This window comes from Phalacrocorax aristotelis, chromosome 7 (genome assembly GCF_949628215.1).
Source record: "Phalacrocorax aristotelis chromosome 7, bGulAri2.1, whole genome shotgun sequence".
Taxonomy (NCBI): domain Eukaryota; kingdom Metazoa; phylum Chordata; class Aves; order Suliformes; family Phalacrocoracidae; genus Phalacrocorax; species Phalacrocorax aristotelis.
The window spans coordinates 39,093,322-39,116,908 of record NC_134282.1 but is presented as its reverse complement, the minus strand read 5'-3'; the positions used below and the strand labels follow the sequence as shown (position 1 = coordinate 39,116,908).

The 23,587-nt window shown below is 41.2% G+C and overlaps 1 protein-coding gene across 2 annotated transcripts in view; it reads right to left on the bottom strand.

Moving 5' to 3' along the window:
• MYO1E (myosin IE) overlaps positions 1-17,447 on the bottom strand; it is a 100,358-nt gene extending 82,911 nt beyond the window's left edge. The window contains exon 1 of one of the 2 annotated variants that reach the window (XM_075100227.1): positions 17,182-17,447. In XM_075100227.1, coding sequence (XP_074956328.1) covers positions 17,182-17,184 — 3 coding nt within the window. In that variant the 5' untranslated portion in view covers positions 17,185-17,447. Of the gene's footprint in view, positions 1-17,038 lie in introns of both variants that reach the window. The other variant, XM_075100226.1, reaches the window with a different exon arrangement.
• Between the last annotated feature and the right edge of the window lie 6,140 nt (positions 17,448-23,587).

Genomic DNA, 23,587 nt, shown 5'->3' with positions numbered 1-23,587 from the left:
ATTTGAAGTACAGTAACTGAGAAAAGCTTGTTCTCTACAAATTCCTTTAACAGGCACAGTTTTATGTATCATCTAGTGACGCAACAATAGAAAAATACATCACACATCAGGCATGTGATCTTTAACCACCCCAGCCCTCTCCCTGAGCCTTTTTCTTTCCCCTGCAAAACGTTAATCTGAACAACCCTATCAAAAATTGTTGTGCAGCTAAGCATGCCTCATCCAGTTAATGAAAGCACCTCTTAACAGCTGTAGATTAAAGAATTAGACATGCAGATATGCTTCTGCATACTCCTAGTGCAATGTCTGACTGCCAGATCATTTTGTTTCCACTGAAACACAGAAAGAACAGGAGGCAACCTGCAGCTATCTTGCTTTAGAGTTTGCTCCTGTCAAATTTCAATGTCTAGCAAGGGTTGTTTTAGATAGTGTTTGCATGGAAGAACATCACGTAAAGCCCAAGTTTCGGAGGAGAACAAGGCTAGTAATTTATTGATGAGTCAGTAATGGCCCACTGCTTCAGCAGAAGGGCTATCAAAAGGGACAAAACCCGTCAAATAAAGCATCAAAGAGTTTCAGTTATTTGCAGTGATTAAATACACCATAGAACATTTTGCAAGAATAGTTTTTTTGACTCTGAAGCCCAGTTCTAAAGTAGTTGTATTGCTTTGAGGTATTGGTGACAGCAGCTTTGAAAAAATACTCTGCATTTTAAATCATACCAAAATAGCTAGCATGATGGAAGGGCTTTCCTGTATCTTTTAACAGACACTTATTGCCTGTATACCACAGACCACATCTAACACCAATTATTCCATGGATTCCCAGTAGATCTTTATCGTCAGTGGTGTTTTGCCAATTTACCACTAATACACGAATTGAGTAGTGTATATGTTTTATTGCACTCTTAAAAATTCTCCAACACCCCACAGCAGTAACTGTAAGGAGTACTACAAAGTAGTTAATTTTAAAATTAAATTAATTTTTATTCTTCTGTTAGTCATGTGCTTCATATACAGTTGTTTAAGTAATAACATGACTTATTCATATAACCAGGTTCACTAATGGAGATAACATTTGCACATCCATTTTCAACTCCATCACCTTACTGCATAGTACAAAAATAGTATTTCTTTGCCTTTACATAATGAGTTTCATTGCAAGTTTCCCTTTAGTACGTGCTACCATAGAAATCTGCACTTTAAAAGGGACCAAAAAAGCGTTCCAATGTTTACACACACCATTTAAGAACCATTGTCTAGGCAAGGTTAAACCTGCTTAGAACTACTAGTAAAGGCATAACTTAGACATCACATTGCATACTATTATGGGTAACACCTAAGGGACAAAACCTTCCTACACTGGAAGTCTGTAACTAAGCAGAGCGTGCCCTTTGGAATTTGCAGCTGAAGACAGAGGACCTCTGTAAAGGCTTGCTGAGAAGTTAAATATGTAGAAGGGAAAGCTTGTGGAAGACAACTGCAGAAGCCAAGAGGTAAAACCAGAGTCAGGCTGAGTATTTCAAAGTCATGTAGCTGATCAACAGGAATGAGGACAAGCACAGGTTTCCTATACAAGGTTAGACTCAGAGAAGATGTTAGCTGAACCAGTTTTGTCAGCAATATTGAAGGCTTATAAACAGATGGAAAGAGTACAATGGTAGAACTGAAAGAGCAGAACTTGGTATCAAAATTGCAAGCAGCTTGCCTGGATCACACTAGGCTCCCACCACTTACCAGCCCAGGCCATTCCACCATTCCCTCTTAGTTATGCCCCTTATTCTCTCTATTTGAGAAAGCAGGATCCGCCACTCAGCCTACTACAGGCCAAGTCACACTTCCATCACAGAGGGCACAATATAGTTTGGATACACTCTTGTCAAAACCAAAAGATTCCAGCCCTCTCACACACTACAGATAATTTAGGCTGCTAGGCGAGCTCCACAACACAGAAACCATGGCAGCTGTTATGAATATGCCCCTTAGATATAGTCCCCAGCATTATTAAAGTATTATTAAAACAGCACCAGAACAAAACAACATCCAGAGAGAGTGATCAGAGAGGCTTTGCACAGGTTTAGTACTTCAGTGAGGTTCTCGCACACTGTCACACTGGAGACAAAGACAGGAACAGGAATAAAAGGGAAAATAGTATGTTTTATTACAGCCACAGTAGCAAACGGATAGAATGACAGAAAGTACTCCCATACCTGCCAGTTCTAATACTTACATGTCCTGACTCACCGAGTTAAAAAAAACTTTAAAACACAAGTAGTTTTAGTTCTTACATATATTCCCAAGTCTTCAAAAATACCAAGAATGAAAGATAAGTAACTAGGCATCTCATTGAGATATCACACCAAAAAAAGTAAGTGGGTTCATTTAAATGAGGCAGACTTCTACCCACCTCAAGAGTCTCAACTGGTCAAGAGTAATGCAAAACAAGCCCTAGAAGGACATTTAGCTACAGAACATAAAAAATATTCATTGTTCACTGTATCCTGCTACCAGCTTGAACATAATTTTAGCTACTGAATTGGTGCTTTTTTTGTTTTGGCAATCAGATGATATTACCTTCCCCTTTGTTTCCTCTTTTCCTGTTTGTACACCTGAAATATCAATGAACAAACAGCAACAGGATTAGTATTTTATAGTTAGCCTACTACTCTCCACCTGTAAATAGCAGAATGATAAAATACTTTCAAAGCCCGGGGGGAGGGGAACAATAACCTTGACTTCTAACTTTAAGATCTAATTGTAGTCCCCACTAAAATAATTTTGAAATGAAAAATGGATATTCTTCAAATAAACTTTCTGGTTCAGACATGATTCACAACTGTTGTGGTTTAGCCCCAGTTGGCAACAAAGTTACTTCACAACAGGTAGTTAACATCCCAATTACTGACTCTCCGGCTACATATTTTGAAGTGCAGACTAGGAAGAACTCCCCAAAGTCTTGAGTGCATTCTAGAACAGTAAAAAATTACCACTGGTATTTTTGATTGAAGTATCTCTTCCCCTCATACTAAGTTATTAGCTATTTAACTGTTCTTGAGTATCAGAGATCCAGTACAAATCACAACAGGCAGGAGGGAGCAGTTCAGCTTCCTTTGTCCCTTACAGTCCCGGGCTGGACTCTAGCCACGCTCAGCACAATAAAAAAATCTTACCATATAGCAGCAGGATAAGTCTGCTAACTGATTGTTCAATTTCATATTCTGGCCTGAGAACCAACCCATGTACTGGACAAGTCAAGTGAAAAAGTTACATAATGGCCTCAGGTGCAAAAATGCCTCAGCTTATATCATTAAGAAATTATCTGAAGAAAACCTGCTTTCAGTAGGTAAACACTCTCAAGGTGTGTCAAACTAAATAGCTATTAATGACTAATTCATTAGTTATGGCAACAATATGTTTCTCTATTACATTCAAACTACCACCTTCAGAACAGATTCATCAGAACATCCTTAGTGACAGCAAAAGGTTTATGAAGTATCTGCCTATACACTAAGGGTACAGGCTGTGCTGTCAATAAAGCCCAAATACACTTGCTTCAGCACTTGTCTTTTGCACAGTATAGTGTTTTCAGAATAAACAGCTCTTAAATTCCTTACCACAAAAGAAACTTTCAGGACTGGAAAAGAGTTAAGTCTATAAACTTATCCTATGCTAATGAAACAGTGATTTCAAATTCTGTATTGTGTTCTGCTCTTCTGGGTGGGTTTCAGACATTCTTTTCTTATCAAGAAGTTTCTAGTTCTGTCAAGATTGTATCCATAATGGCTTAATTTTGGGAAGTCTGACACACACAGCTGAACTTTATTTAGTCTGAGTTCAAGTACAGATGGCAATACTTAAGAACAAGAAACGGTCAAGCTCAGGATTCCTAAACTAAAGACAAAAATCTGCTGTCACAGAATTAATTTGTACTTTTACTGGTGAATTGCATGAGAGCACACAAGGCAGCTAGCTATTGCAGCAGGAAGTAGGGAGTACATTTCTAGTGACTACAGTGCTTTTCTGAAGCACACTGTATTTACTTCTTTCTCAATATGGCTTTATTAGTGACTGCTTAAGAAACCAGGTTTAGGACTTGGGGTTTCACCACCACCACCAAATCTGTATCAGGAATAATAAATACAACATGAGCCCATCCAAGTACAGGTCTCAAGGAAAAAAGGAAGAGCAAGTTAGGGGTGTAAGTGACACTGATGTGCTAATTATTCTTTCCTCTTCCACTGTCATCAATTAAAGGTTGAATGTTCATTTCACTAAAAGTACTTTGTAACCTCCATTATTTCCAACTCTTCATAATTTAAAATACACCACTACTAATGCATAGGCCAATGGAAGCTCTGCTGCAGAACATGGACTTGTACCTATGTAAAGACAAGCTTTCAGTATTGTGAAGATGCAGACCCGCTTACCTTAATCCACCTCATTAGTGCCACCTAACTGCCTAACATCACTATACCTCCATGTAGAAAGCTACACTGTACACAGCTACAAAAAAATAGACCCGATATGACTCTGCTGAGATTAACCCGCGGTTTGAGGAAGGTTACATTGTCCAGAAACACTCTATCACTCCTCTTTTAGTGAAGGAGGATGTTCATTTTGTCTAGAATACCAAATACGGGAATAAAGTAGCCACCGTTGTTCTGTTTCCTCTCAAGTGTTCCTAGAATGAACCAAGAATAAAAACCTAAAGTAAACTACAGGAAGAAACCACTGCTGGTCACGAACTTATTCTGCATATTGAGATCAGGTCTCTGTGGACTGGGTGTGCTGGTATTTCAGGCATTAAGAGCCATGAAACCAGAATTCCTATTTACCACTAGAAAAAGCTTTACAGAGTAGTACTCATGTAAACAGCTTTAAGACTTCTGGAGAAGTCAGCTAGGTAACTGAGACTAGGAATTGGTATATGAAGTATTCCTTTCAATATTAAATCTGTCAGTTAACAATAGTACTGTCTGCATGAAGTAATTAACCCATTCTCTACTGCTGCATGCTACTTAAGTTTATCCACTTTGTAGTCTCACAAACACTAGATATACATTACTATGTAGTGCTGGAAGAAGAGTCTGCTTAGAAACCAGACTTAGTTGGCAGAAACAGGTACCCAACGTATGTTTTGAGTTCCACATACTGGATATTCAGGCACTGTCAAGTCCTCTTTCACTTGGTTAGGTACACTTCTAATCTGACTTGCTCTACCGAAGACCTATCCCTATCCTCCCATCTGAAAATGATCATGCCTTGAACTCTGTGGTTGCATCCCAACACTGGGACAAAAAGCAAGTGAAACACAGAAAAATAGGAAAAGCAGTGGCCTCTCCTACAATGAAGTCATTCTCCCTCCTCCCCCCAACTCTGTTTTAAATGGAACACAACTTCGCTCATTAAAGGCCAAATCTCAAATCAGACTTCATAGACATAAGCAGTGTCATAACAGGACCTCCATTTGTTACAAACACCATTCAAGTTCACATCTTCCCCTGTGTCAAGCCTAACTCATTTTTTAAAAAAAAAAAAACACACAACAAATAGTATAGTCTGTAGAAGTTACTGCAAGTCCACCTTTAAGAGTTAGTGTATTTGCTGGTAGTGTATTCCTGTAACCTAGGATCACCAACAGAATGGGACTTGGGTCCTTACAGGGTTCTGAAACATTGTTCCTGCGGGCACTTTGCCTTCAACTGTTGCTAAATAGAATATGACGCTGGCCATCAAATATGAACCCGGAGGGGCCCATCACCCTGGGCTGAGTCCCATCATTTAACTGAAAGAAAAACATTCCTCCTCACACAGCACTGTGTGCTAATGCCACCCCTTACTAGCGTAACTAGGAAATGTGGGCTTTATGCATCTGTAATTAGGAACTCTTGGCTACCCAAGGAAGAAGCGGGAAGAGGTGCTTTGCAAAGCCAACTGCCACTGCAGAGCAAGTAAACGGCTAACAGTCTGGATACAGTTTACAATAGATTTATGCATTTTTAGCTCTTTTGCCACAGAGCCATCTCAGCAGGTTTTAGCTGCTACTCTGTAGCAGTAGGCCTATACTTCTTCTTCCACCAGGGCCAATCAATTCCAGAGTCACAGTAGTCCAGGCTACTCAAGTCTTGCAGGTTACAGAAAGAACAGCCAAGATACCCTCAAAAACTAAAAATATGCGAATTGCCCTACCCTGAGAAGTTATTTTGATTCTCCACTGCAGAGACCAGAAGGTTTTTGTAGGAATCTTTGGTTTGCTGAATCTAGCAATTATTGACCAATATAGTAGTTCCCAGGCTATACATTTAAAGCTGAGGGGAAGCACTGAAAATGGCTTTGGAGACTACCAACAACACACCATCAAGTCCTCGAAACATGACTGTGCATAAGGCAGTCTTTAAGTGGAAGAAAAGAAAAATGTACCTGAAGTAATTCTGTTCTTAGTGGGACTGCTTTATTTTAATTGGTAAAGTCAAATATTTGTTTTCATTAATTAAAGCAATTCCAAATTCAGGAACTAATCAAGTTTACGCAATTACAGTGTCAGCAGGATATCTCATGGTATTGAAGCTATAGGTAATTTTCATGGTTTAACCCCAGCTGGCAACTAAGCCCCACACAGCCACTCACTCACTCCCCCCACAGTGACATGGGGGAGAGAATCATCAAGTGAGATAACTTGTGGGTTGAAATAAAGACAGTTTAACAGGTAAAACAAAAGCCTTGCACACAATCGAAGCTAAACAAGGAATTCATTCACTGCTTCCCATGGGCAGGGAGGTGTTCAGCCATCTCCAGGAAAGCAGGGTTCTATCATGCATTACTATTACTTTAGAAGACAAATACCATCAACTCTGAACATTGCCCCTTCCTTCCTCTTCCCTCAGCTTTATATGCTGAGCATGACATCATAACGGTGTGAGATATCCCTGTGGTCAGTTGGGATCAGCTGTCCTGCCTGTGTCCCCACCCAGCTCCCTGTGCACCCCCAGCCCACTCGCTGGTGGGGTGGGGTGAGGAGCAGAAAAGGCCCTGACTCTGGGCAAGCACCGCTCAGCAGTAACTAAAACATCCCTGCATGATCAACACTCTCTCCAGCACAAATCCAAAACACAGCCCCATACAGGCTACTGTGAAGAAAATTAACTTTTTCCAAGCCAAAAATCAGCACAATAATAAAACTGTGCTTTGTAACACATTAGTTTCCACAGTATACAAATTTTTAATGCAAATTATGGTATGAAAGACATCCGAATTTTCCTGACAGGAGTATTGTGTCAGTTTAAATGTCTTCCATAAAAACCGTACTATGAAGAATGAACAAAAATTATAGAATTAAATATGATACAAGAGTATAATACAATAATGGGTCCTGTGACTGATTAGTTTTTCCCTAGACGATTGCATCCTATCACTAGTTCCTTCAAAAACCATGAGCTTTATTTAGATAGAAATTTGTAAGTGCCAATACCAAGACAGCAGCAAGTTACACAAAATTTATGTTTCATTGGCCTTACCAGAAGATATTGTAAAATTACTTCTTAATTCAGACTATGTAGTGCTCAGAAAGCAAGGACAGGTGGTGGTTTTGTAGCTTTATATCCTTTCTGGAATGAATCTCTCCAAATCTGAAATCCCCCATTTAATTTAAGTGTATCTGTATTATAAGAGTTTTCAATTACTGTTATAAACACTTTTGCATATTTCCCTTTCCCTAAGTATGTACTGAATACAGTTTGGGATGCAGTACAGGAAAACAAATTCTTTCATGATTGACAGACATCAAAATTTTTCTCAAATACTGAAAGAAAAACACAAATACTCAAAAGTATGCACTTGTTTTTGAGTACCATGAAATGGCCTTTAAGATTATGCTTAAAGTACTCCTTCAATATGCCTCAAGAACACTGCTTTCACTTCGCAAATGAAGTTATTTTCCAGTTCATATACTATAACATCTGCAATAAGATAGTCCAAAACCTGAGTGATCAAAAGGTGTTCAGTACATGCCAGAAGAACCACAACAGCTCAAAGCCATACAGCTAATGCTGTACATACATATTTACAACACCTAGGTAAACTTTTGTCCTTGAAATCTTCCTACTAACCCCCCAGACCAGTAGTCCTTTCAAACAAAATGAGCCATCACAGCATACAGCGGTCACAACCCAAAGAACTTTAAATGTGTTGGCAGCATTTGTTAAAATAAATTCAAATACACTTTGTATCAGTGTCCTTCTTTACAAAGTTGGGAATAACATAGGGTTAAGAGCAACTTCAAAAGCAAATTTGGAAGCACTTAGGCATTTGTGCAGATTTGTATTCTTAAAGGCAGGGGGAAAAAAACCCAGACAAATTATTGACTACTGCTTGGCAGTGCAAATATATCCCTGTTCAATCTTTCTGTATTTCTAATATTAGCAATACACAACTCAAAGCACAGGAAAATATACAAGTCACTGCAAAAGATAAGTGTGCACAGGTAAACTGCCTAGAATTTAAAGCCTCACAAATATTGTGGAGTATCAGACTGAAAACAGAAGACTGTCCTAGGTACAGGATCAAACATCTGGCAGCATATTATTTCATAAGACACAAGCATGAAAGATTTAAAAAATCCTGAGTGTTAAGAACATTCGATGTGTTTTATAAATTATATCAGGCTGCATTGTTCAGACTTGAATATGATTCCAACACTTAAATTAGACAGTGCTGACGAAGAACTGGTTACAGACTCAGGGTCAGCTGATGAAGGTGATTCAGTGAGTGGTTCTGAGCTGGCAAGGAAAAAGATCCTCACACTTCCTGTACAGGGACAAGTGCAGCTAGTCACTACAAGACTGCTAGTCATGTTTGAAGGGTGCCAACAAAAACCTCTCATTTAGACTTCAGATTGCTGAACAAAACATCAGAATAGCTTCTAGAAGCACATGCTTTTGCGTAAACCATTCAGGTTCCTTTTTATTTAGCCTACTTCATAAAAAAAAGATCTATCATCATCCCCCCCCAAGAGTACAATACAAAGCTGTCACATTTTGCATTGTTCCCTCACAGTCAGAAGTGGCTTTCACCAGAGACATTTGTGACAGCTGAAGAATCACCCAGGTGACAGGAGAGCAGAGCACTGAAATTGCTTTATAGTCCTGTTTTAGAAGTGTAAAAAGTGTTGATCACAAAGCATGCTCAACATCTGCTAATGTCTTGCTTTACCATTAAAGTTCACGTTTAATTGTTGAATTTAGTAGTTACGTTAGTAGGTAATTCTTCATACTTAAATGCACCTCTTAAGTGTGCTTCCCAATAAGCATCACTTCTCATGGTAACTCTGACTCATACTCCAATTACCAATACTGCCTTCCTTGTCAGCTTTCCCACTGGCTTCGTGTAAAACAACAATTTCAGGTTCAATTAAAAAAAATCTCAATTCAGAAATTATTTTTTAGAAACACACTTCACAGTTCAGGAACCCAATCCTCCAATGGTTTTAATGCCAATTAAATGTCACTATGTCTTTGGAAAGAGATCCTTGACCACGTCCCTCCTTCCAAGGCTATTTACATTAAACAATCTTGAGCTTGGATGTACTTGCTGCTTTACATGAAGCAAACTTCAAAGCCATTCACACATTTGTATGAAGCATATTGAATAAGATAGGCAGAAAACACCTGAAGAGTTCATTGCATGGAAATGCTTTAGACTACAAAACCTTTTCCTACCACAGAAATTACTTAGTCAAGCAGAGAGAACAGATCCAATGCACTGCCAGGTCATGATTGCACACTTAGCCTCCCCATGGGGTATTTGTATTTTGAAAGAGGTGAGGGTAGGAGAAAGGGAAGAAATCAGCAGGTGGAGGATAGGAAAGCTAGAAGATGAGGATGAGTCAGGAGATGAGCAATAGCCGTACTTCCTGGGCAGGACAGTGACCAGCATCTCAGGAACGTGGGGGAAGTGAGCAGGAGACAGGAAAGACTGAACTGAGCCCAGGAAGGTCCGACCCAAGCTCCCGCAGGAGTGCCACAGGAGGCTAAGATTGCACAGAGTCCAAATAATTAGGCAAGGTGAATGTCTAAAGAACTTGTCAGAGTAAGAGACAGGTCTCGGTTCTCATCTTAGGACAAGGAGAAGATTGTCTACTTTCTGCAAAGTTCCCCTGATATTTGTAAATACTTTTACACTCATGTAGCAGAAATAATAAAAGCCAAACAACACACAGCAGCTACCAGAGTCCTTTGGCTATGGCAGTTTCAAAAATTAGCAAGCAGCCCATGTACCTGTAGTAACTTCGCCATACACAAGCAGTAAAAAAAAAAGACACTTCCACAGGAGTAATAGGAATGCTGGTCATTTGCTAGGGACCAGCATTGACTGGAAAAGCTCCTCAGCAGACAATAGATAGTGAAGAAATGAATGACCACCAACAGATGAGAAAGTGTGTAAGAGAATCTTTATATGATTTTTCCCTCAAAGATTTAGCCATTTACACTGATGTAAACCTGATGTTGCTCATATTCAGTGTGAGGCTTTAGATAGTACAAAGTGGCTTCATTCAAAAGGTTAACAATAGCGCAAGCCAACCCTTTCTTGCCAAAGCCTATGCCTGGTGATTTCTGTGTTTGTAGAGGGACTGAACTATTTCCCAAATCCTTATTCTTGTAAAATAAACGCATACACACACATTCACTCTTCCCAATCTGAGAACTGCTGCTTTGATTCTACTCCTTCTAGTCTTGCACTGTTAACTCCCAGACCAAAACCTGTTTTAATTAGGTGCACAATCCCTAACATGGCTCTTAATGGTTTCCAGTAGCCACACACCACCTAGATCTAGAATCCAGGTTCCTAAAAAAAAAGAAAAGCAGAGTGGAATATTCCATTACAACAGCATTTTAGGGAACTGAAAAGGAAAGCTGATCAATTTGTCATGTATAAGCCACATACTGTGGCAACAACCAGAACCCAAGGGTAAGCAAAAACCTGACAACTTACAGGCCAACATAGTAAGCCAGGTCCTAATCTATCACCAGAACTACAATGATGTGTGTCAGAACCCTTCACAAAATTATAGTAAGCTCTCTCCTAGGGTTACCCAGGGTACTTATCAAAGTAAGCATAAGAGCTAGGAGCTTAGAAGGAAAGATTGCCTCTCACCTTTTTGCTCCCTTCTGCATGCGATGCAGCATCTCATAGCCTAGACAAGTGGTCTGTGCAGTGGGTGGGGAAGTGGCTGACAGGCCGCACCCAAAGGGTGGTGGTAAATAGCTCCTTTTCAAAATGGCAACCTGTCACTAGTGGAGTACCCCAGGGATCAATATTGGGCCCAATATTATTCAACATCTTTATAAGTGATCTGCATAACAGCATCAAGTGTAGCCTGATGAAGTTTGCTGATGACACCAAGTTGAGGGGGGAAGCAGACACTCCAGAAGGGAGAGCTGCTCTGCAGGGAGATCTGGATAGGCTGGAGGAATGGGCCAGCAAGAATCTTATGAAGTTCAACAAGGACAAGTGTAAGATCATGCACCTGGGAAAACATAATCCAGGAGTGCAGTACAGACTGGGATCCACCTGGCTAGAGAGCAGCTCTGTGGAAAGGGACCTGCGCGTCCTGGTGGACAGGAAGCTCAACATGAGTGAACAGTGTGCTGCTGCAGCCAAGAAGGCCAACAGGATGCTGGGTTGCATCAAAAAGGGCATCACCAGCAGGGAGAAAGAAGTCACCATCCCACTCTACTCAGTGCTTGTCAGGCCACACCTGGAGTACTGTGTACAGTTCTGGTCCCCGCTATACAAAAAAGATGTGGACAGGCTGGAAGGGGTCCAGAGAAGGGCCACCAAGATGATCAAAGGACTGGGAAGCCTGCCATATGAGGATAGGCTGGGAGAACTGGGTTTGTTCAGCCTTGAGAAAAGGAGGCTCAGAGGGGATCTCATCACTGTATACCAGTACTTAAGGGGGAGCTGCAAAGAAGATGGAGGCTCCCTTTTTACATGGAGTCCCATGGAGAGGACAGGGGGGAATGGACACAAATTGCTCTTGGGGAGATTCCGATTGGACACCAGAGGGAAATTTTTCACATTGAGGACAGTGAGGACAGTCAACCATTGGAATAATCTCCCCAGGGAAGTGGTTGACTGTGCCACTTTGGACACTTTCAAGAGTCGTCTGGACAGGGTACTGGGCCATCCTGTCTAGACTGCGCTCTTCCTGGAAAGGTTGGACTAGATGATCCCTGAAGTCCCTTCCAACCTGTGATTCTGTGATCTATAACTAATCAGGTTTTATTGATATAAAAATTCTTCTGTAGCTCTGAAGATGTTTATTTACATGTTCTCTATCTATACATTATTAATACATACATCTTATATTAAAAAGCAAATCTAAACATGCAAGCACTTCTATTCCCAATTTCAGCAGAAGGAATCAGAGAAGTACAGAACTATTTATTCTTTGATATAAGTTGGATAGAGCAGTGCATGACCATTTAGATCAGTTACTTTTACGCTAACTCCTAAAACTGGTAAGAGATTAAGCTGGTACTCAGGAAGGAAAAACTTTTGAACTTATTACAAAAGGACCTAAGAAGACTTCTCTAAAGAGATGTGCAACTTAGTGTTTCGAGCAAGGAAACATACTTTCCATGTTATTCCAGAATAATTCCAGAAGATTTTACTGAGAACTTAGTAAGTGCTTGACATTTCACTGGCTAGCTATCGCAAAGGCACTAAAAAGCTTGTTTTAACTTCCCCTGTTCCATATATGCAGCAATGCTTTAAGACAAGGCAGTAAGACTGGGGCAAGTTATTCTTTCCAGTTAAGAAAAAGTGGTTGCAGATGGTTAAATTACTAATAGCATTGTCACCCCTTTTCTTTCACAACAAGCTAGTTATGTATGGATGGGGAAAAAGCAGTTCTGGATGGCAAAAGTATGAGAAAAATGCTGAAGATACATACCTACGATCACATTCAGTTTTCAGCTGCAAAAGCTGCATTTGCGTAACATTCTGTATACATTAGGGTTGTCTGAAAAAAGTGCTCTAACATACACAATATATCCACAAACCATTCTAGAGGTCTAAACTAGAACAAAACAGAGACAAGCACACACACAATGTAAACCTAAACAAAACATGTTAAGTATTAATCACTAGCTTTGCTATTGAACATGCTACTGTGTTTTGTTATATTTTATACATTGGCCAGACAGAAACACCATCTAGCTGCAAGATTTTTCCATTAATGCACCTCTAGATATAATGCAAAGCACACGCTGTTACCCTCTCTACTATTCCACATTTGGCAGAGATCAACGTTTGAGCTTATGCTTCTGTATGCAGCACCAGACAGAAAAGCAGCCTTAAAATACAGAAGCATCAGTGTCTTGCTTGTGACTTTCGTGCAGGAAAAAGACTCAAGATAGTATAAGGTCCCAACTCACATCATACATGAGCTATTTTAGAACCAAATCCTAAAGGCTAGCAAGTCCTTTCAGGCTAATTGAGTCCTTTTCATTTCTGCAGACGACTTTCATAGGCACTACACATAATCAAGACACCCCCAGAATCTTGCTGGATTGAGTTATAAATTTGACCTCTACTGATGTGAAGCTATGTTGAACTGCTATAAAAAGGTTCCTTTTAAAAATCAACCTTCCATCTTTGCTGAAGAGGTAGAAACAGGAAGACACCAAATATGGCCTGATAAAATGGACATAATGACTGCAGTGCTACAGAAGAATGCTTAGCATTGAAGTGCTGGTTAAAGACAACATATGAACACTTTTTTCCTTAACATAAGTAAATTAGGCAACCCTGGCTTACTCGACAATTTGTGAGTTACTCCAGATGCTGCTGAACCTGCCCTTCTTACTCTCTCCCTAAAGTGCTATAAAACTTCAGAAGTAATCTAGAACAGAGACTCTGCAAAAGCACAGTTGACCACTAATTGGTTGTTTATTTGGGTTTATGTTGTAGTGCTGTTTGGGGATTTTTTGGGGGGTGGGTTTGTTTTTGGTTTTTGTTGTGTGCTTGGTTTTTTTTTTAATATAGTAGCAGAAACAGTATTATGTTTGCTGATTAATGTTCAATGTTTTATCCTTAAGAGTCAAAGCCAGCTGACAGTAGAGGGGAACAATCTTTCCCTGAAGACTCTCAGTCTGTCCAAGAACAGAGCCACTTTAAATGAAAGGTTCAAGATCACATTATCACATTAATGTGAAGAGATTATTTTTGTAATATGATACAGATTCTCTATCCAACTCCAGACAAGATCCTCCGCAGCATCTCCAAAAAGTACCTAATGACACTATGGGGGTTCAAACTCACAGCATAAAAGCAGAAGTTGCATAAAGTTCACCTGACCTTATGTTTCACTTCAAGCAAGTTTCAACTTAGTTTTGCTGAGAGGTTTCCTAAACCTTAAGATCCAGTCCTTCATTGGAATCGGACCACTTCAGTTATGTAATACACGTTTGAAGACTTACAAGTTGCAGCTAGGCTGTCAGAGGCTCTAGTTTATTTTAAATTTTAAAAAACCTGAAATATAGAGTTAACAAAATAGATGCATTTCAAGAAAAAAAATTCAGCAGTTGCCACATGTTCCTTAAAACTGTCAGCCTCAATGCAGTTTCGCCCTACTGTTGCTTATCCTCACCTTGTACTGCAGCATACCGCCTTGAAACAGCTCACCCATTCCACATCTGTGGTTTCAGGAGGAGATCTGCACTTAACTGGATATAGATGTTGATCTGGATTAAAAATAAACCAGCAAAAAGTGCATACCTATTGCTAAGTTGAACAGAGCTGCACAATCTTGCCAGCAGACCCAAGTAGGGCAATACACCATGGCAAGGATGCTAGAGAAGGCAGCACATTTACACCAGTGTCACCTTTGTGCACTCTACTGTATCAGACTCCCCAAGAAGCATGAAACAACTACAACTGATCTAAGCGGTAACTCAGCACCCTGCACTGAGGGCCCTGTCAGAACAGGAAAAGTTTACTCTAAGGTCTACAGAGAGGATATGGCAGAAAAGACTAATTCATTTGGAGAACACAAAACAGTCCTATGACATTCTGGTTCTTCCTCCCTCCACAAAAAGCAAAATTGCAAGACAAAAATAAGGGAAATACTGTAATTTTTTATACAGCAGAGCAAATGATTATGAAGTTTCAGGGTATTAGTAGCATGATTCACATTCATAAGCAATCATTGTATGTCCTGTCAGGCAATCCATCTGCCAGCTTTTTAAGTTACAAAGTACTACCTTCTAATGATTATCAATTATTTGGGCATAATTATTAGAAAAAGGTACTTTTAAAAACAATACTTTCTGGTTTTGTTGTAATCATTACTTTCGGACAATCTTAAATTGCAGTTCACATTAGCTTGAGGTATCACAATGAAACGATTAATTCAAGACTGCTTCAGTATCAAATTAAAAGCTGGATAACAACTGTCTGAAGAGTTTGCTGAAAATGATATCTAGTGGAAGAAACTAGTTGTCTTACTTCGATAAAGTAAAACTCACTGAGTAATTATAACCAATTAGTTATATGTATTTACAAGAACTATATTTTGATTAAAACCTTTCATTAAAAAGGAATTAATATTAAGTCCACAGCTGATCAACTAACAGACTCATTGATCTCAAAGTATTATTGTTAACAGGTAGACCTATCTCTGAAAGACCTGCACCAAGGACTTCCAACCCCATTTAACATGTCAGCAGCCTAATAATGATACAAAATCTCTACCAGGAAATCCACAAGTGCCAAAGGTGTCCTATGACTTAGCAAGTACTAAGGAGCAAAGGTTATTGTTAAGGAGCTGATTTGAACCACCTGGCTAAACAATCAACTCACAGGGAACACATGTACCCATGTTATTCAAAGCTCCTTACCAATAACAGGACTATAAGACCTGGTAGTATCACTATACCTAACCATGACAGAAATTTTAGCTTCCTAGCCTCTACAATGCTTTATTTAAAGGAAACTCTTGTGTGTGCATAACCACACACAACTGTACTTGCCTCAGGGAGTCAAAGAACAGGCACTGGTAATAAGAAGGGCATCCTTTAAAAGATATTGGGAACGAAGGGCCCAAGATAACACTCCAGGTAAATCAGTAAAGCTCTGAATACGTAAGTACTAGGTTGGTCAGTCTTTAAAACTTAACCTTAGTTAAGCTTTAGTAGGAATAATGTAAAAGTTTCCCAAGTATCTTAACTCTCAGATCTTTAGTATTCCACTTTAGAACAGTTTTTACTAAATTGCTTGTTCAGAGGTTATGGATTTTAGCCTAGTTTATTAGCACGTAAGATTTTTTTTTAAGTTCTTGTGTAACAGGTAGTCACAATCATTATTCAGATTACTTCAGGATGAAAGCTATTATCAGTCATCAGGAATCAATTACTGAAGACAAACCAAGTTCAACTGCTGAACCTCAGTTTTTCCTCAACCAAACATCGATGTGTTTCACTGATATCGCATCCCCTTACCACACCAGACGTTTAACAGACCCAGCAGTCGCAGTGCACAAACACCCTGGCTTCGAGACCTGCTACGCCCGCAGTTTTCTCGCCGCCTGTCGCCAGGCCATCGGCTCGCTAGGGCACGGAAGCACACGCCGATACTCGGCGCGGAATGTCAGAAAGCCACGGCTCGGGGTAGCGGTCTCGGCGCAGGAGCCCCTCAAGAAGCACCTTTTGAGTGGAGATGCGCCGCCCATTGTCCAACGACACCGCCGCGCTAGCTTCCCACAAGACGTTTCCTACTTGAGAACATCAACGCGCAAACCTTCTTCAGATCCCACACGGCGAGAGGCGGCAGTGGGCCAGACTTGCGCTCCGCGGTCGGCGCGGGGGGCCGCCGGCCCTGCCCAAGCCCCGCGCGGCGGGATGGACGGATAGCCCTGGGCTGCTACTCAAGAGCGAAACCGCCGTGCGCCGGCGGCAGCACCCACCCGTGGTCCACAGGGCCGGCGGCCCCGGCTCCCGTCCGCCTGCGCCCCGGCCAGCGCCTGGCGCGGCCCCACTCACCGAAGACGGCGCCGGTTGCACAACCGCCTCCCGGCTGCGATCCCCAGCAGGTATCGCTGCCCCCAGCCCCATTCCGGCAGCGAGTGAGGGAACACAGCGGCCGCGCGCCCCGGCACCCGCCCCCCACCGTGCCCCTCGCCTACCATCGCGGCTGCTCCGCGCTCCACTGCCCTGCCCAGACACGCCGGCGCCCCTGGACGGAGGGAGGTGGAGAGAGAAGGAGGGAGGGAGGGACAGGAGGCCGCCCTCCCCGCGCGCGCAGCTCGCCGGCGGGGCGGGCCCACAACCGCTGGGGCTCGCGCCGGCGGAGCAAGGGTGAAGGCGCGCGGTAGCGGCTGCCCCGTACCGGCCGCGCGGGCTATGTATCCATAAATGGAGAACTCGCCGCGCCGCAGCCAATCGCTGCGCGCCGCCGGGACGTCATTCCCCGAGGGAATCCCAGCGCGGCGGCGCGCGTGGCCTACGCTATCCCTGTCGCCAGGCGCCTCAGGGCTGCTGCTGGCGGCCTTCTCTGGTGCACCCTCATGCCCCCTAGCATCTCTGGTCAGTGCCCTGGCACCAAGCATAGCCTGGCCCTGGGGCCGCGGGGCTGGGCACTGCCTCCGTTGAGGGCGACACATTTTAAGCAAAACAGTATTTGTAATAACCCTGGCAAGCGTGCTGGTGCTTCACGGGGTCCCAGCTCTTTCCTCCTCCCATGTGGAAGTACCCACAGAACTAAGGTGCTTCTAATCCCTGGAAATGCTGGAAAGTACAAAAGATCTCGATACCAAGTGAATCCTGAAACAAGTCCTAGGTATACCCCACAAATGTTAAAAAAAAAAAAATAAATCAGGTGTTTGCCTGGCAGTTGGCATCTGCTCTATGTTGCTTGCATCATTTTGACCCAAATACCACCAATACTGCTTCTAGGGACTGTTTTTTAAGGGTTCAAATAAGTAAACTCATCCACAGTTGAGGACTGTAGTCCTGCTAACAAATCCTTCTCCTCAGGCTTGAAGCCCTGTTTTTTTACTTTAATGGATTTCTAACCACCACTTTCAAGCTAGAATATTAATAAAATGGAAACAATATAATCTAACAATCATAACAACAGCCAGACCCCAAGTTATATGTTAACACTGCTTCCAAAATACCTTGAAAAACACCCCCAATAGGCATGGTTCCTGTTTTTCATCATTAGATACTACTGCTTTTTAGTTTATCTCTGATTAAAAAGAAGTGCAGTTATTGGAAAAATAGGAAGTAATTTATACAGAATATATTTATTCAGTTTTTAGTATTTGTTTTTATAAGCAAAGACTCACTTCCAAACTAATTTAGAGATTAGGCATAAGCAGATCCACTCCTGACTTCTCGGAGGAGAGTACTGCTCCAGCTGCTCCAAGGCAAGTGCTGGTTCTGCAGCCAGATCTGGCCATGCAGAGGAAGGGCAGAGCTGCTCAGCACAGACACATGGGTTTGTCCTCATGGATCTGGCTGCAGGAGCAGCATGCTGGTTTGCAAACATTAAACATGGCTGCTGAAGCATTAAAAATTCAAACCACCCTGATTGTGCAGAAATGGGATAAAACTTGAACCGTTTATCTGGTCTCTTCTTAGGTCCCACAAACTTTGGTGGTTTGGATGAAACACAACAACCCCTTGGGTGTGTTTCATCCTTGGTTTTGTAGAACACCAAAACACTTCCTCAGCTCCGCTGGGTTTACACTATATCATTACTGACCCTGTGAAGCTTAGGATTTCCACAGTGGATTGCTTGGATGTTAACTGACATTGATAAGAAGGGTAGGAAATACTTTCACTGAGAAAGTAGCTGGGTGGAAAATATAAGCTGCAATAGCTATTAAAGCACAAATAGTGCTAAAAGTAAGCAGAACTTCAGAGGAGACAAGTTTCACACTTTGATTCCCAACAGAAGGTAACAGCAGTTTTGCAGAAATAGGACAAAAATAGTTTGCCTAGGATTTCATTTGAACATGGAAATGTTACATAAATTTATGAGACTGTGATAAAAAGTGGTGAAAAAAAGAAAGATTCCAGAGAGTGTATATAGGGCTGACAAAAGAAAGAGGATCCATACAGGTTTTGTAGGTTTTTCTATTTGCTTTGGATGTGGGTCTTTTTTAATGTCTAGGTTCATTTTCTTAAGACATATATAGTTGTACGTATGTGTGTTTACACACATACATCTTTATAACAAGTTATGAAAAAAGTAGAGAAACTAGGTTGTGAAATAAGAGTAAAAATGTGCATTCACACTGGATAGCTAATTGAGACAATAGTCCCGAGTTCACTGCATTTTACCTGTGCTGCTGGGGTCCATCTACTCTAGATGGACTAGAAGATTACTTTCAACAAAAATTTTAGGGCTGAAGGCATCGATGCACTGTCTGCACGAACCTTTGCTAAGCACAGTGTGTACCAGAGTCTAATTCACAATGAACTCTTTTCATGCTTTTTGAACATAGTAGTTTAATTCTGCTTATTTTAATTATAAACATCTAATTCCCAAGCTGACTATATTAAGTGAATGATACTTATTCAACATCCATGCTCAGAAGCAGGGAAAGGTATTTCCCTTCAAGTGTCAGCAGTGGTGTGCCTGAAGTTCTGCATGCCTGGGCTCCTCCAGCCAATAATATATATAACCCACATTATATATATATATAAAATATATATAACCCACATTTTCACCCTGAGGAGCTCCAGAGTAAAAAGGAATCTCTGTACTTTTAAATGATGCACCAAACTGAGAAGTGGTGACATTTCTGTCATAAAATTCATATGGACAGGTTATCTTTAAGAGACCTAACTTGAAAAGGTATAAGAAAAATTCCCTGCCTCAAGAACTTTCATCAGTTTTTTCAGTGCATGTATTGTCTGACAGTGTTGCATTTGGTTAGTAACACCTACCAGCTCATACACAGAAGTGCTAACATCAGGAATTATTTTGAGGGTATTTTCCAGCTGCAAGCAGTTGCAGTGCTTGATCCTCCTGATATTAATCACTGGTGCTAAGATTCAGGAAGACACTTAAGGACAAGCTTCACTTCAGTACCTGAGGAGGTTTATTGACTCAGTGTTTGGAACTTGTTTCAGAGGTGGGTACAGGCTCGGCGCTGATAGGAGTGACTACAACCTCTCTGCATCACCTGATTTGGAGCCCACACCACACCAGGCAGTGCCACAGGAGAGTTGTTGTTGCCTCCATAGTGTGGCTGATAACTACCCACTGCCTGAGTGCCAGCACCAAACAGGAATCAGGCTGATGCTGAACTGTATAAAGACTGAACTGTCTGAAAAAAAGAACATGGTCCTTACCTCTGGAAACACCACAGAATGCAATTTTCCCTTGGCCTTCATTCTGAAAACATTATTGTGGCTTCAGAAAGAAATAATTCTTATGAGAAGTCAGTGAATCTGGAACAGATTAGAAATTTTAATGAAATAGGCACTGCCCTGACTGCTTTCTTATTGGTTAAAACTGACAGCAAAGGAAAAATAAAAGGCATTACTGCTTTTCTCTTACTTACAAAATATATTTAGAATAAGTTTTAAAAGACATGTATTTGTCTTCTGTTGATTAGAATAATTTAATTAATAATTTAATTAATGGCTGAAAGCCAATAAAATAAGGCTTAATAACCTTAACAAGAAATTGTACTTTTAGCTAGAAAACCACACAATCTGGTATTTCTTAGAAAGATGAAGGATTTGTGTAATAGAAAAACAAATAGTATAACATTAAGGAAACTTCAAAAATTCAATTCAATTATTGCTGTATCAGCAGATACAGCTTTTTATTCCAAAGAATAAACAGACACTTTATAATCTTAAAGTTTTCTGCTAAAATGCAGACGGTTGTTACGTTCTGCCTTCAAGTTACACTTGGCCAATTCTACTTACAGAAAATAAAAAAAAGGATTCAGCTATTTCTTCCTGTGAAATGTAGGGAGAAACAAAACAACATGTATAAAAGAAAGGCAGAATCTTAAATGACTTAAAATATGATGAAAGCACTTTAATGATTAGGACAGGTTTCCATGTTGGAAAACAGTATAATCTTTTTAGCTTTCTTTCACTCCCTTTCTCTGTACCTAACACAATATCTTCCTTCTTTCCTCTCTTTTGTTGGCCTTAAATTAGAGAAATGTACCTGTTTGGAAAACATGCTTATTAACACGTTCAACATGTCCATCTAAAATGCCAAAAGAGTAAAAAGTATGGTAACAAAGTCAATAGCCCTTTTTCACCCACTGTTTTGGTTTGTGGTTTGTTTTGTTTTTGTTTTTTTTTTAAGAGAGCATGTGGCTCTCTTACTCTGATCTTGATTAAGAGTAGCCTCAGACATAAGAGATTCTCAGATTTCATGGAGTTGAATTTTTCTCCATCTACAAACCCAAATGTATGAATAATGTTGTTATTTGCAAGGCTGGTATAAATCTGGAAGAAGTCCACAAGGACTTGGTAACTAAGGATTTTTGCCTCCTGCGTTCCTGTGACTAACTTCAGTTAAGTTATGTAGGTTCACATCAACAAAAGTACAAGGATTGTATTTTCTTTCCTCAGAGGGAGAATTTTTGAAACATTACACAAGCTTTTAAGATCAAAACTTTACATTATGATGAGCAACCTGATCTAACATCAGCATTAGCCCTGCTTGAGCGGGGATTTGGACCAGATTCCTTTCTGAGATCCCTTCCAGCTTAAATTGCTCTATTCTGTAATTCTATGATTATTTAAAATGGGGCTCCATTCATGAGTGAGACTGTTGAATACTCCAGAATATATTAACACTATTGTTGACATTGTGCCTCAATAAAGAAAGTGATCCGAATTTGCCTTTAAGAAAATAAATCTGTGTGTTCATTATCAATTATACTGAAGATATAATGATATAAAATACAACAGTTTAGTACTGCTTTAGTTAGAAACATCAAGGAAGTGGTATAAGTACAACAACAATGATCTCTGATAACACAAGATGAAAAGAACATCTGTGTGGGTTAAATCAACGTTCATTCACCTCAATATCCTGTGTCAGACAGTGGCCAGCATGTATGCCTAGGCAAAAGCGTAAGAACAGGCAAGCATTTACACATCACCTCCCCATCTCTCAGCCCCCTCCATGCTGAACACAGTTGCCAGACAAGGGCTAGAGGGAGAAAGCAAGCTGAAAACCAGTATGGAGGTACCTTTTAATGTTAATTTCAAGACTGCAGTAGGAGGTACAAATGTTTACATGTTTTTAAATTAAAATAACTTTAATCGATTTGCTTTAAATAACAATTTGCTTTCAAGCCCCACTCCTGTAGGTGTACGTACTCAAGAAAACACTGAGTATCCGAGCAGTCCTTTAGCAAAAAAAATCACTAGACAGGTGCACAAAAACTACGCAGATGCATGAAGTTAGTCTGGATATTTGCCAGGTCAGAGAATACAGCTGTGTACATCAATAAACTAGAGCAAGTTCAGCAGAGGCCAGTGAGATGGTGGGGGGCTGGAGCCCAGGCCCCTGAGGAGAGGCTGGGGGGGCAGGGCTTGCTCAGCCTGAGGAAAGCAGGCTTTGGGGGACCTAACAGGAGCTGCTGTGAGGAAATCATCAAGATGGCAAAGTCGGCCTCTTCACAGCTGTGCCTGGCAGGAAGACAACATAAATGCAAACAAGAGAGGTTCAGACTAGGCATAAAGAAAATGTTCTTCCTCTCAGTGGCCAATCCAGCATGGGAGCAGGCTGCCCAGGGAGGTTGGGCAGTCTCCTTCCTTTGAGGTTTTCACAAGCAGGCTGGGTAAAGCCCTGAACGAACAACTGTATTCAGCCCCATCAGTGACCTCGCTTGGAGCAGGAGGCTCCTCCTGAGGTCCATTCCAACCTGAACTATCCCACAATCCTGATGACGCTCAGCTGGTTACTACCCCATTTTGAAAGCATCTAAAGCATGTTTTGTCTCTGGCCCGATCCTTTGATGTGGGAATTACCTTAAAATAAATAGGTCAGTCAGTGTGTGGATTCAGACCCGCCCTTACTGTTTTTCCAGTAATACTTTCTCTTAGCTTATACGCCTCTGCTGTGCAAATGGACAGATTGTCTTTTCTGTGATCTATGAAGTTTCACTGAAGCTACATGTTAGATCTTGTTTGAAAACATAACCTGGAAATCGTACAAACAAAACTATTATTCACCATTGATTTTAACGATCTTGTATTCTGCCGGGATTTGTTACATTCTCTGGAAAAATCCATACTTTCGGTCATGCTCTCAGCTCGTTTGCACCGTTAGAAATTCAGAGTAACTGCTGTTTTGCCACCACCAAACTTTCTTTCCGGGGTCCGACGCTGGCTGGTGCGGGAGCCGCAGACATTGCCCCCCGCGCCGCAGGGAACACGGCCCTTACTTGCGGGGTCTCTCCCCTCCCTCCATCCCCGGAAGCGGGCACTGCTGTGCAACCCCTGGGAGGAGGGGGTGATGGAGAGGCGTTTGTCTTGGCGGCTGGGACGCCCCATCCCTGCCCCCTCGCCTCGGGCTGGCGCGCGAGGCGGCGCGCG